This window comes from Chaetura pelagica, unplaced genomic scaffold (assembly GCF_000747805.2).
Source record: "Chaetura pelagica isolate M959 unplaced genomic scaffold, ChaPel_1.0 scaffold121, whole genome shotgun sequence".
NCBI lineage: Eukaryota > Metazoa > Chordata > Aves > Apodiformes > Apodidae > Chaetura > Chaetura pelagica.
In genome coordinates, this window is record NW_009954546.1 from 2705954 (window position 1) to 2721738 (window position 15785).

Consider the following 15785-nt stretch of genomic DNA (forward strand, 5'->3'; position numbering starts at 1 on the left):
ATCAGTTTGATTTTTTTATTACTACTTCAGTCAATGACAACCTTTCCAAAACTAACTCCTGGCACTACTTGTAGATACATCAACTTGTCTCAGGACTGACTGTGCATCTAGTTGTAGACTTTGCAAGCTACAAGGTTTTGCCTTCCTTAGTGTATTACTGAAGTAAAAAACAAACAACAAAAAACCAAAAGAACCCAAACCAAACCAAAACCCAAACCCACCCAAACACAAAACCAAGAAGTTCTTCTTCCAATTTTTCCAAAAGGAAGCCAGAATCACACCTGTGATCTTTACAAAGATTAAATTTGTAGATGTGTTGTAAGTATACTCTTAGGAATATCTCTTCCTTCAACAGGTCTCTTTACAAAAATGTAGTTACTCCTGTCATCTACAACTTGGTAGTTGCTGGACTGTTTTGGTTTTCTACTATAATCCTCTGTCTCTCATGTTTTTACATAAGTACTCTATCCACTCTTTGCAGGACATTTAGGGACAGAGGAGAGACTCCTATACTGGTATGGAAAAAGAATTAGCTGTCAGTTTCTCAGAAAACAATCAGGCAGAAGGAAGGGCTGCAATCTTTACCACAAAATACAGCATGTCTGGCTAGCCCAGGCTTCCTGGAAATGAAATAGCTTTGTGAACTCTCTGAATTAATATGAAACCAAGAAACTTTGAACAGAAATGCTCAAATTCTTGCAGGCAAAAAGAAAGGTTTGGCTGGAGCCCCAATTTAGTTTGCTTAAAGGTCACTGTATTAGAACATGAAATATTAATTTACAGATTCTGAATCTTTGTTTTCATAGCTTATTGAAAACACTAAAGAAAAGCTCATTTTAGAGAAAACATGCTACTCAAAAATTATACTCAACTGACTTTCATTGGATATATAGGCTCCACAAAGTCTTTTGCGGATTTAGAAGAGAAAGCCTTTCAATCCAAATCAAGTTATAAAAAAGCCAACATTTGCTTAAACTATAAGTGTAATGAAATCTAGATGAACATTCATCCAATGTTTTTAATGTCAATTGTTGTTGAAACGTCAAATGGGGAAGAATTATTCAGGCTAATGCAAAAGGACAAAATTAGAATTATGGGACACCCTTCAGAGATGTGTTTATTCTCACAGTAAAAAAAACATTTGTTGATGAACATATACCAGACTACTGGTTTATATATTCAGTAAGCTGGTTTTATACCTATCAATAGACTGGCTTTAGAAAACCATTCATGACTTGTAGGATTCCAGAATAGATGGAACAATCCTTGACAGTACAGTCAGCGCTGATTGTTTCACTTATAAAAGTTTTTTAAGACTGGAACACTGTTCTTCACAGAATGCTAAAGTACCACTTGTAACAGAGAGCTAGAGCAGCCTGTGCACTTACTGTATGGACGATAAAGAGCAATTCTGTATTTATGGGCACACGCATTAAGTGATATCAAAAATCTGTTCTGCTACCTTTAACTTCAATGATTCCAGAAATTGCTCAGAACTCAGAAAACATGAGCAAGTATTCCGAAGTCACTAGTTACAAATAAATAACTGTAGAATCCCAAAATGAATAATTGTTTCCAAACAGCCACCCTGACAAACGTTACATTGTGCTTGGGTAGGATCCTCATTCAATAAGCCACCTGGACCCTCTTCTCACATGGAGAGCCCCTCATTCAGAACCACCCTGATAAATGGGACACTGTCCTTACTTGACAAGGAGCAGTGGCTGGCAAGAGGCCCCATGGAAGCATGGTGCTATCTTATGAAAGACAACTTTTTTGTTTAAAGACAGAGCTGGACGGGGGGCACCAAGTGATCACCTGGACCCCTGTGCCCCACTGACCCATTTCCAGAACATTCCTGAATCCAGCACTGAGTCTGCACAAAGTAGGCAGGAGAGGCAGAACCAGGTGCCATAAGAAAGGCAGACTCGAAATACTGCACATGTGCACCTGCCATGCAAGGACCACAGCATCATGCCAAGACCATCACTAGATCCAAGCGTGGTGATATCTTTCCTATCCCCTCTTTCTTCTTTTCTCTCTTTTGTCTCACTTCATATCTCTCTCTCTCTCTCTCTCTCCCTTCCTCTGGTTCTGACCTTATTCTTGCCACATAAGGGTAACAATTTTGCTAAGTTTTTCTAGTCATAACTTGTTTTGAGAGTACCATTTTGCTAAACTCTACTAGTTGATATCTGTTGCTTTAAGAGTGATATTGCTGTGTGTCTTCCTCTTGACAAGCTTTACAATTTCACTGAATTTTAAGTAATGTTTTATAGTAAGCCTTCTGGGCAATAGTCTTTTAGAATAGCTCACAGAGAACTCCAGAGGTTAATCTCACTGAATGGGTTGGTAAAAGAGATTGATTAAAAGAGAAGGTCTGGATCCAAATATCCCTGGCTAGACGCCCACCTCTGGAGATCTCTACCCATGCCCACTTTGTGGGATGTGATAGATATTTAATTTGGGCCCCCACCTCTGGGGAGCTGTGCCCACTTTGTGGGACATGACAGTAATACATGGCAAATGAGTCACCACAAGTGACTGAAACTTTCATTACATGACTTTGCTTACTGAAAGACAGGGAAAAATTTCCAGTTACCTTTTTTACAGTCTTGTCAGGTTCAAGAGCAATATCCGGAATGTTGGCATCCACCATGAGGGAAAATAAGTTCAAGATCAAGTTGGAATACCTAAGCAGAAGAGCAGATTAGGTAAAACACTTTGAAAACTGTACAAAAGACACTTTGTAAACAACTTAATTTAAGAAAACATCATCACCATAGTGAGAACTGGCAGTGCTTCAGATGAGATGCATTTGTAACAGTTTAGTTGAACACATTTATGTTAAACACATAAGATACTTGGTATTAGGCAGTAAAAGTTTAACCCTTGAACTGTCTCAAACTGCCAAACTGAACAGATTGCTGTGGTTTTGTTATAATTTTCTGAAAACTCTCAGATCATTTATTCAAAGACATATGAAATATAAACTATGCCTTCAAATATTGTAATATTTAATAACTTCTACCTCAAGTAGGACAAACACATGGTATTGTTCAGAGGTTATTTTTTATTAAAAAAGGTACCAGTGATATAGCAGTTATATAAATTAGCATTCAAACAGCTGAAGTCTGCACAATTACAAGAAATTATTTTTCAAGTTGCTCTAAGGGCTTTTGCCACAACAAGTTGAATATAAGTGATTTAACCAGATCAAAGTCTGCAGTTGTTCCGTTAAGGCACAACAACACCAGTAGGCATGCTGAACTTAAGAAGTACAGATGTAATTTATAATCATTAAAAAGGACAAGGCAGAGGACAGTTTTTAGTTTTAACATGGTGGTGGAAAAAATAATTAATTCTTTAAAGGATACCATTTTGCCCTTGCAGGAAATTAGCTGCCAGTTGCATTTTGAAAGGGTAATTTTCAAGCTGTTCAACATAAACTGAATCTTCCTTTTCTCTGTGAGGTCTATCTAGTCCCCTTTCAGAGACAAAGTAAATAACTGACTTCAAAATCTAAAATATTGCTTTGCTAAGAGCACTAGGAACTTCACAGATGACAGAAAATGAATTCTTAGCTGAAAAACTTGTTTATTAGCAAGCTCATGAATATAAATAAACTGACAACCATAAGGAGTAGGAAATAAAAAAAAAAAAAAACCCAAACAAACAACTTACACAAAAGAACTACTTCATAGCCGTATTTTAGAGTAAATACTGCTCCAAAAAAATCTCTTCTGGAAAAGCATAATTCCATCAAGAACTCTTGACACTTCATCAGTAACTGGAATTAGTACTACGTAACACATTCCAGTGCAAGTTATCACCCTTTGTAATCAATACATTTAAAACAAACCATTCGGGCAGAAACCTTTAAGTCCAATTTGCTTCACCTGACTGGTAGTCAAATTGCTTTGGTGCTAGGAAGAATCACTCCACACAAATCTCACTTTAAACATGCTCTCCTAGGTTGCTGGTAACTTCCCTTAGTAGTTGTCTCTTTGAATGCAGAAGTTCAGAGTCTGAGTCCTTTTTGCTCTTGAACCACACACAGGATGAAAGCTTGTCAGCTCTACAGCTTACTGGGGTTACTTTAATTATGGAGATTTGTAAAAGGGATTTCAAAGATCTAGACACCACTGCTAGATGCTAATTTAGAGCTGGTTCTGTTCCAAGCAATGAAGACTTTTTGGTTTTCGGTGCTTCAAGCAAAAGCACTGCAAGCGTAAGGTCATCTGAGGAACATCATTAAAAAAAAAAAAAAAAAGGTAATTTTGGTGGGAGTATGGAGCAAGAACAGACAAAAATTAGGAACGAGCTATCTGCTATGCTATCTGAAAGTCTCTCTTCTGCCTCTCACCCCAACATTTCTTTAACTCAGTAATCAACTAGATGGTGATCTAGGGATGAAAAAGAGGTAAGGAAGTATTTTTTTTAGCTGGTCAACTCAGCTCAAATTCATCCTAAGACTAGACATTTTGCTGTAACACTCAAATTACGAATTTGACTTGTAAAATTCAAATGTTTATCAAGCAAATGATATCATTTGTCTTTGACATCTATATCAAGAGAGGCTCTCCCCCCCCCCTCTATCCTGCCTTGGTGAGGCCACATCTGGAGTATTATGTCCAGTTGTGGGACTCTCAGTTCAAGAAGGCCAGGGATTTGCTTGAGAGAGTCCAGCACAGAGCCACAAAGATGATGAAGGGAGTGGAACATCTCTCTGATGAGGAAAGGCTGAGGGAGTTGGGTCTCTTTAGGTTGGAGAAGAGGAGAATGAGGGACAACCTCATCAATGTTAACAAATATGTTAAGGGCAAGTGTCAGGAGGATGGAGCCAGGCTCTTATCAGTGATGTCCAGCGATAGGACAAGGGACTATGGGTGCAAATTGAACATAGGAGGTTCCACATAAACATCAGAAAAAAAAACTTCTTTAATGTGAGAGTGAGAGAGCCCTGGGACAGGCTGCCCAGAGACGTTATGGAGGTTCTTTCACAGGAGACATTCCAAACCCACCTGGACACGTTCCTGTGTGATGTGCTCTGGGTGATCCTGCTCTGGCAGGGGGATTGGACTAGATGGTATTTCAAGGTCCCTTCCAACCCTACGATTGTGTGATTCATTCCCTGAAAAAACTCCAAGACTGACAAAAGGCTGCACACCAATGGTCGTATGTCAAACTACTTCCAACTTAAAACAATGAACAAAACTGTTTTTCCAGTTTAAGTTTTAATTTGTTTTTATTTGTTTGCACTATGCAACAACCATTCCACCAGGAATCCTGAAACATGGAGATAAAGCACTTGAAATATGTAGAGAACTCTCTGAACCCCAAGGAAAAAAAAAACAACAACAAATTGACAGAGATGACAGAGTTTGCATTCTGTCTTAGCAAGCAGAGGTTATGATTTCACACTGCTTACCCAGAAGAATGATCTGTGAACGAGTTTGTGTCAACATGCAGAACTAAGCTATTCCATTTCTAATTATTCTTTCTTTCAATAAGCAACTAATCTTAATTTTTAGTTCTAGTTGCTTAAGTAATAGCTATAGTAATACTAATATTATCCTCTAGTATCTTTGTTGAAAGCCTTAAAGATATTTATCCAGAACCATTTAAAAATACTTTCCTATTATTCTGAACAAACATTGGAGAAACTATAATTACAGCTACAGTCCTGGATATTAAAAATGAAACCATCCTGATTTACAGTTTAGTTTTATAGCCAAATTACTGCTATAGTCCACACTTAATGATGATCTTTGTAGCAAATCATTACATAAATGAATGCAGTGGATAATCCTTCACTGACAGAACAGACCTTTTCATTGAAATAGCTAGGTTTAAACAACAAGAAAAAAAAGTATTTCACAAATAAGAAATAGATATTATGAAACAGTTTTAAGCAAAATTTAGAACATGGGATATACATTAGCCCTTCTGCTTGTTCTCTAAAATAATCAGTATCATTTTCTAATAACATGCCACTGCTTTTTCATGCTACTGAACTGATTTTAACCCATTAAAAATAGTATCAGCTCATAAAACAACTACTTACCCTTTCTCCTTTTACACAAGTAGAGAACTACATGCAGCATTTGTATCGACTGTCTACTTTTAACACTACTTTTAATTTTCACATACACTTTTTGTATTGCTAACATTTTTTCACATATTTAAAGGTTTATATTATTTGATCTTGATACCAAAGTGAAATTCTTTCATCTCTATTGAAGACGTACTAAATCAAATCACTAGACAGACCAAGTGTGCTTATCCATGTTCTGCTCAAACAGAACAAATCTGAGCTCAGAAAGTTGATGGTACGTAATACAGTCATTTCAAAAGAATGAAGCTGATTCCAAGTTTAAAGGAGAGGTCTGTTAGTTCACAAATAAATGCAGTCTAAAGAGGTTTTAGCTGTCACAGTTCTGGGTATCTACAGAAACCTGACTGTCAGTACAAGTAGATAATTTGTCTCACAAGACCCAGCTAAGCTTATGTAAGTGCCATCTTTAAGCTAAAGAATTTGATCATCACTAATTTAAACTGGAGAAGGATAAAGCAGCAAACAATTAATGGCTTAAGAGTTAAAAGGACTGTTACTTGATGGGAAATAACAAGAGAAAAAGTTGTTTTAAAGGCAAAAAAATATCCAAAATAGCAAGATACAATTTAACACCCTGCAAGAGTTATGAAAAAGCTATTTAAGTTATTAAACATGCAAAACTGGGGACTTCAACTTGAAGGACAATTACATTTAAGCTTAACATAACACCAATCCTGTGATCTTTTCATTCCTTCTTACAAATTCCAACATTTAGACTTCAAAGAACTTTTGAGCTTTCAACTCAAATATTTTCTCTCATTCATGTACTCCACTGCTGCTTTATAGTGACTTTAAAAATTGAAACATCAAAACAGTACTGTTACCTGCGAAGATGAAGAAAAGCTGTGTAGCACTGCTTACGGAACTCCTGATACTGTTCACTCTGTGTGCCACCCATACCTTCCACCATCTCCTTGTTCAGCTTCATTGGGGGAGGCAGAGGCTTAGGGTCCCGACCCAAAATATAACCAAAGTCAATGTGAAACAGTTTACCTGTAGAAGGAAAGACAAACATAAATACCTATTATCAACACTTCACATTGTTTCAAATCTTGATGCAAAGCTTGGAAACAAAAAATATCTATAAGCACAAACTCTAGAAGATGCTAAGAAGTTCTCTAAAAAAAAAAAAAAAAGAAAAAAAAAGTCACTTTCCTGTAAGACTTATAATTGTGTATTTCATATCTTCAGTTGCCAATTTGAAATTATGTCTTTAAAAAATAAAGCTGATTTCAAATTCATTAAGAGAAGAACAAGATGAGGTTCTTCTGCTGTTCCTTTTTAAACATGTAGAGTACCTTAACAAATATCGAACCAATGTTGAAATGCATGGTTATATAATACAAGTTCTTTGTACTGGTCACAGTACAGACCCCTGAGGGACATCATTTATCATGCCTCTCTCTTTGCACATCAAGTCATTGACCACTACCGTCTGGATGCAACCATCCAGCCAATTCCCTATCCAACAAACAGTCCATCTATAAAATCCTTATCTTTCCAACTTATAGAGAAGGATGTTGTGGGGGACTGAGACAAAGGCCTTGCAGAAGTTCACATAGATGACATCCACTGCCTTTCCCTCGCCCAGTGATGCAGTCACTCCATTGTAGAAAGCCTCTAGGTTGGTCAGGCAGCATTTGCCACTAATAAAGCCATGCTGGCTGTCTTGAATCACCTCCCTGTTCTCCGTGTGCCCTATCAGAGCTTCGAGGAGGATCTGTTCTATGATCTTCGCAGACACAGAGGTGAGGGTGACAGAGGTCCTCCCTTCTAACCTTTTTAAAAATGGGTGTAAGGAAAAAAAAATGAGCACAGTAAATTTTCTAAGGCGGATCACAAGGATATTTAACACTCAGGCAAAGTATCTGCTAGGTGAGAAATGCCACACCCATTACATCTTGCATACCTAATTGTGCTAAATAAATGCACTTCATTGAAAAGTTTTTTCAAGCTGTTACAAGAGTTATTTTCAGAGCTCATTTTTGTACACTCAGTTTTTGAAGTAGGCACTTTGATATATAAAAACACAACCCTGCCATTAATTTACAAAAAATGTTTAATTAAAAAGTTGGGGGTGAGGTGATGGTGTCTGCTTTCTGTTCACTTATTCAAACCTGTCACCTTGATGTGTCAAGAGACAACATTTTCAATAAAACAGTAAGTCTTGTGGCTGCAATTAAATCTTTATTTTGCTCTGGAGAAAGGAAATAAGATGCTGTAATTAATAACTTAAATTGGTAACAAAGATGCATCTAAAACATTAAAAAACACTTTAATAACTGACTGATACATATTCATATAAATTAGTGAGGAATCAAAAAGTTATACTTCATTCACAAAAATTAATAGCTATAAAGAAAGTATAAAATTAGGCCATTCTGCATAGCATTATATACAGACAAGATGGACTTTAATTCTCCTCAAGGACTTAACTACAACTGGAATAAACGAAGAACAAGCCTACTTCAGACAAATGAAGTTGGTCATATATTTAATATTGAAAATTAAATGAAGTTTATATTATTATTTATGCTAATAAATAACAAATCAACCAAGTTGAGAAACATGATTGTTTGAAATCTTACTAAGATAAAGGGCTGCAAGTATCTCATGTGATTATCCCAAGTGAAATTTGTATCAGAGTATAACACTGAACATCCCACTTTCACCGTATTACTGAACGGGATCATTAGACTACCACTTAGTGTAAGTTCTATTACAAGAACCAGGCTGGAGAAAGTGGTGCCATAAAATACAAGATATTAGTACAAAGAGCAAGATAAAAATAGAGACTTTATCACTCTAACAGTATGCAAAGGAACTTTAAATAACAACAAAAAAATAACATCAATTTGTTCTAGAAATTATTCTACTGAATACAAATTTTGAGAGGACAGAAAATACTAAATGATAATTTTTATTCTGTAAGAACTGACTTCCACTTTGAATAGCATGTTTCCTAACACAGCCATCACTCCTGATTGGCATCTGTAGAATGGAGGCAGAAGTTGCCAGTAACAACTTCAGAATTATTTTTTTTTGTCAAATCAAACATGTTTTTTCTTCAAGAGTACAGTTCCTCAAAACAATACTGATTCTAAATTTGCCAGCTTCAGGTATGACAATACTTTAAAACCAGCTTTATCTAGTAATCACAGAGGATAAATAGTCACAAGAGAAATGACATCTTATTTGGGCAGGTGTTGAGTGAGTTTTCAAGTCTGAAGTGTCACACAACTTGTGTGGCTGACATCTGAAAACTCCTGAAAGTTTTGCAGTTTTTTTTTTTGTAAGAATCATATGTTGTCAACCGAATTTAGAAGATGACTCTTTCATTTCATAGTTGAGGTGAAAAGTTTGAGGTTGGAAGGGACCTCTGGAGGACATTTGGTCTAACCTCCTCGTCAAGCAGTGCCACCTAGAGCCAGCTGTCATGTCCAGGACTGTGTCCAAACAGTTTCTCAACATCTCCAAGGACAGTGACTCCAGGACTTGACGTTTCAGGGCAACCTGTACCAGTGCTCCATCACTCTCGCTGCAAGCAATAATTCACACTCATAGCATACAATTTATATACAATTACTAGCTATACTCCCAGTAAATTAGACTGCTTGAGATCTTTATGCAGCTTTTCTTTTTCTAAAGGCTTTGAATGTCCATGTTTTATGAAACAATTACATTTCCTTCCTTCAATATACAGTGCCATAAAATACACACTCCAAACTCTTTAGACCATCATGTCTTTAACCTGAGCTTCTAATCCATCTTCTTCAGATTTCCTACATAAGGGCTATTTATTAGACATGCTTATAAATTAAAGACAAAACCAGACTTCTCCTTTTGGTTTATTACTGCTTCTGAATGACTGATAAAACATACAGGTGAGGGTTTATTTGGGGTTTTATTTGAGCCATGTTTTAAACTAAGAGAAGTTACTTAAGAAAACAGGTGAGGATGTTTTCATCTTCTGAACGTCTTACATTCTTGTAAGAGTAGATAGATGGACTAGGTCTAGATTTCTGATATTTAGATACAGAAACCTTTACACATTTACTTAAAAATGTGAGTTCCCTAGCAGTTCCTGACTAGCAGTCAGGGCATGAGGGCTTTGAAAGTCCATCTGAGTTTCTTTCATTCTTGAGAGTGAAGCAATCTTCAATCAAGTGAAGCACAGATTTGCGGAGACTAAAACCTGATACCTGGTGATTGCAATAGCCAGTAACATCTGACTTCACACAGAGAGTCTGACTTGTCCATGGCTTTTACTGCCAATATCTAGATTTTAGTATAGGAGAAAGTTCTGATGTTGCTGCACAGAAGTTGTTTTATTTCACCAGAGGATTGCTAGTAAAAACTAGTGAAAACCTGCACAAAACTGTAACATTCTTAAACAAAATGTGGAAGACAAGGCAAGTTAGATGCAATTACTAAAATAAAATCAGTCTTACGACAACTGTCTTTGAACTGATAAGAAAGCCTTGACATCCATATAATGGAAAAGGGCACAGTTTGTGCTCTTCACACCTCAAGCTGTCCATTCTCAAAATACACTCCATGTAGGCATATTAATAAAAAATTCAGATGTGTCATTACATAAGAAACACTGTTCAAGCTACCTATAAAATGTCTTAGCAGAACAGCAGCTAAAAATTTATACTCCCTTTGCTAGACATCACAGAATCTAGAGTTGCAGAGAAATCTAAAGAATAACAGTGTCTTAGGTTTTTTTGTTTGTGGGTTTTGTTTTTTGTGTTTTGTTTGCTTTGTGGTATTTTTTTAAATTGATGTTCCTCTATCAAGAACATTTAAAAATGCATTCTAAAATTTTGCTATATTTTAGGTACTACAATAGATTGCAACATGAAAAAAATTTAAAAATCAATGTACTTATTTAAGCATTGATAATAGAATGAGAGTTTGAACCTTGTTTTTTCCATTTATATCATCTTCAGACCTGCTTTTGGATAGATGGTTATAAGCACTTCAAGTACAGATACATGGTGTCATCTCACATAAGGAACTGTTCAGATCTCTGCTGTCTTACCTGACAACCCTTTCTGAAACTGAAGAATAAATTAGATATCAGTTGGTGCACTTCACACTGAAAACAGATCACAGCCCTACCTCTAATGTTAAATGAGAAAACAGGCCAGTCCTTCCACCTGTCTACACACAATGCAAAAATAAAATGCAGTTCTCAAGTTATGAGCCCTAAGTCTTTAACCTGCTTTCAGACATTAATAACATAATTTTATCCACGTAGCAGTCCACTCTACTGCTATAGAGCAATTTCAGGTGTAGAGTTCAGATCAAAGTGCCTGCATTTTAGGGAACTTACAATGAGAACTTAGAGGTGGGTCCTTAAAGGTTATTGAAAGATTAAGCTGGCCAGTCACAGGGGTGAGTAGTAGTTGTTCAGATGAACACATGCAGTACCTCTCAAGAATTCCATTTTATTGTCTTAGGATATCCTGAAGTATCTACACATAGCCTACAACTGACAGGGCCTTTGTGGAACCTCTGTCTGCTTATGAAGCAAACTGAAGTTACAGAGGTACCTCAAATGGGACAAGGAATCTTTGCTTGTCTATCACAGCTGAAACACTATCAAGTTCTAATGACAACTGTACTGTCTTAAGGCTTCAACAGTCTTAGTAAACATGAAGACTTCCAAATTTGGGAGTTACGTAGGTAGCTAGATCCCAACTCCACAATCAGGAGCAGAGTGTAACAAATGTAGAAGAAACCACTTCCAAGGGAAGGCACGACAGAATTGAAACACACCAGTGTAACATATAGACAGAATGCAAGTTTACTGAACATGCTGCATCTGGTATACCACAATCCAGCTTCACAACCATCCAGGCTCCTCCTTCCAAGGCCAGAAATGGCACATTAGCTGGTAAGATACTGTCAGTAACACATAAATCAGTCTGCAATCCTACAGCAAAGCACTGACATTCTGGGTATTCAGCTGCAAAACACTGTCTTGCTATTATACAAGTCACAGTAATTTATGCTGTTGTAGGTCTGGAATTAAGAAATTAAAGCATACAGCAATTGATAACGTATTTGTTATCTGGGAGAAATATGAAGCTGAAAGTTCTCACTGAAAACATATTCCTGCAACACTGCACTGAATGTGCCATTCAGGTTACAAGGCTCACTGTAAAACTGATGCAAATATTCTAACTTCTGACATTACTGACAGAAGAGGATGTTTTGACTAAAGGTTCTTTCTATCTGTTTCCAAATAAACTTCTACAGCTGCCCTTTAAGTACAATTGTACAAGATTTCTTGTTTAAGATTACCTAAAAGAAGTCACTCTATTTCTTGGATTAGAGGCATAAAACAGTCATGAAAGACAGTAGAAATTAGTTCACCTTGGTAACGGACTTTCTCATCCTACAATGCAAAGTAATAAATTTCTAATACTGAGTGGGGAACAGGTTTTCAGTGAAGTTCAGTATCTACTGCTAAATATTTAAATTCTACCAGATCTATTATAAGCATGGACATCTATTAGGAGATGATGCAAGAATTCGTTTGGAAGGAGTCCAACATAGATGTGGTTATATCCACCACACTAATGGGTAGTGCTGCAGAAGGTAACAGTGTATGTTGTCATATAAATCCAAGAAAAGTATGTGAACTCAAACCTGGTACTCAGCATTTTATACCGTGTTGGAAAGCTTCAATTCATTAAACAAATAACATCCAGAAAGGACACATATGTGGTCACGTAATTTTGAAGAAAGATACTTAAAGCTTCCATTTTTCAATAAAAGGATTAAGTTAGAAAAAGCTAACTTAAGCCTACGGGATATTCAGTAGCAAGAAACAAACCTTTGCAGAAAACCTTTGTTGTATTTGACATATAAGAATTTCTCTTGATAGCTTAAAAACCCTCTCTTGGTACGTGCCAGAGCACTAGTAGCACATGACGACAGTCTAAGCCAGAATTCCTAGTGGGTGTGTGCTGCCCTCTGCTGTGCTGTTCAAATCCTTCCACGAAAGCCAAACAGACATTCTGCTGCAACTTGTAACAGGCAAGATTAACTAAACCCCTCCCAAAAATGTAAAATGCTACAGCACTGAGTATGTAAGCAGTGCCTGCTATGGACAGATTTATACCCAACACCTTAGAGAAATTATAGAGGTATCACAAAACACATGTCTAAATGCCCATTTATTCATTTCCAAGTAGATAAGGAAAAATACACTTGGCTTCAGTTCCTTCCCCATGTGCTCAAAGATTTTTTTACCCTAATCAAGGCCTAATGGTTAATTTTCTACTCTTTCATACAAAACATGATGATTCAAAGTAATATTATGCTTCAACCTCATCTGAAAACTAAAAAGCCCTTCATGTACATGTGTCTTATTTCCCCAAAATTATTTTGTTTTGGTTTTTTACACATTTCTGATTCAATAAACGTCCCACTTTATAATAAATACTTCACAACCACAACTATTAACTCTTCAACACTGTAAATAAGGCATTCAAGGCACCAGAACTCCTATGGGATGCTGTGGTTCAAAAGTAAGCAAGAAAAATCCAACCACCAACAAACAAGAAACAGATCTCGAAGTTCATGCACCTACATACAAACTCATATACCCTGGAAACTCTAATTTCCCTCCAACCCAAGGCACTGATTGTAATAGTTTAAGTAGCTTAATTTTCAAATCTTTCATTTCCTGTAGTAGAGAGTAAGTCACTCCATCTGCTCTATTATTAATTCATACAGATGGCAACAAAAAAATACCATTAGAGAGTTAAAACAAGTCAGGGAGTATCAAGACACCTATCAGCAACTTTGAGCTTCTCGGATACACAAGTTTTGCTGCAAACTAAAGGATGTACTTGGTTAAACAGCAAGTTTTACTACCACATTTGTGAATTTCTAATTCATCTGTCTACACTCTAAGTCTGTTCCCTTGTTTCTAGAAATTAATTAAAAAAATATATAGTTCAACTTGGTCTGAATGCTGCATCCAACCCAGGCTGATGATGAAACACTTAGGATTTTTGCTATATAGTGTTTTTACAACAAAAACGCAATATTCTTAAGGAACAGAAAATACTGAAGTGAGTCCTGCTCCAACAGTTCTCACATGACTTTCTCCTGGACATACCATGAAAGTTTCTTAGAAAGACATGGAAAGCTCATGGAACCACTTTCTTCAAAAGAAACTCAAATCTGAGACAAGAATTCACATGGAGGTCTCAGAGAAGTCACCAAGATTATAACCACTTTATTGTCTAAACATTTGCAGTGTTCAGAATAGCATACATGAAAATAAGCAGAATTACTTGAAACTGTTAAAATACATCTGGCATCCAATCAGGGCATTTTGATTATCTTTTATGATAGCATGTTAAAGTACTAAACATTAATGCAATAACTTAATTAAAAATAAATGGTTTTATAAAGGTCAAATAGGATATTTGGGGTTGCAGTCACAAATATTTTTAATGCATTACTCTTCCAGCTTTGAACCAGGAGTTCTGAAAGAGACCTAATTATGATTTTAGCAAAGTTCAAGATAACAGTGAAATTGTCTTAGGTAAAGGCAGTCAAACTTTACCATATGTTAAATACATATTACTTTCAAAAAAAAAAAAAAAAAGCATCAGTCAAGAAAATAAGAGTTTAGACAGAAACAACCAACAGATCAAGCTTTCAGTGTAAGAAATTGTCATGGTTTGACTCAGGATCAACAATCACAGTGACAATAACCGTCTTGATTCCCTTCCCCTCTCACCCAGGCAGGGAAAGGGGAGAGAATAAGGAGAGACTTTCCCAATTGAAAACTAAACTAGACAACTTTAATTAAATACTACTGATAAAAGAAAATACGTAAAAATATATACAAGTATGTGCAGGAATGTGCAAAACCTACTGCCTCCCTCCACCCCCACCAACTCCCACGGCATCTCCTGAGCTGTGAGCAGTTCTGAAAAGTCCCAGAGCTGCTGCAGAGAGCAGCAGAGCAGGCAGGAGCTGAGGGGAGAGTTATGAGGGTCAGGAATGCACAGGCCTAGGGATCAATGGTGATGGATAGATGGTGTCCTCCCTAGGTGCCAGCCATGGATGGAAGAGAAGGGAAGAAGAAGCAGGAAGGAAAGAAGTCTAGTCCACTCCTCCATATGGGAGGGTTGCAGATGTGACTTCTTCTTTCGTATCTAGAACTGAAGCCAAGTGTCCTCGGTGTCTTAGCAGTATATATAAACATTCCAGCATTATCAGTCCTCTAGCTGGAAAACTGCTGCTAGTTAAAAGAGAGCTCACTGAAGAAAAAAAAGCAGTAAAAAGAAAGTTGGCTTCGTCCTGGTTCAAACCAGGACAAAAATGAGATGGCAGAAGACAACTGTAAAATAAGACAACTGAAAACTATACACAAATCTCAGTGTTTATAAACATGCCTGTGTTGATGTGAAGTTAGACTTCTGTTACCTACAAACACATAAATGGTTCCTCAACTGACATCAAAACAATGTATCAGACACACACGGTATCTTGCCTACTAACATGTGATTAATCTACTTGCTTTCCTATTCTTGAACTGCCACTTATTAGCTCATAGTTTAAACCTAAACTTTGATTCACTGCATCAAATACTACCTTAGATGAGACAATATAACTTTGCATTGAAATA

At 36.7% G+C, this 15785-nt stretch overlaps 1 protein-coding gene across 1 annotated transcript in view; it reads right to left on the bottom strand.

Moving 5' to 3' along the window:
- The window catches only part of PIK3C3 (phosphatidylinositol 3-kinase, catalytic subunit type 3), a 74339-nt gene that overhangs the window by 19831 nt on the left and 38723 nt on the right, over positions 1 to 15785 (bottom strand). Inside the window, exons 23-24 of the mRNA XM_010005040.1 lie at positions 6943 to 7111; positions 2603 to 2693 (exon numbers count right to left, since the gene is read on the bottom strand). Of these exons, the coding sequence (XP_010003342.1) occupies positions 2603 to 2693; positions 6943 to 7111 (260 nt within the window). The remainder of the gene's footprint in view (positions 1 to 2602; positions 2694 to 6942; positions 7112 to 15785) is intronic.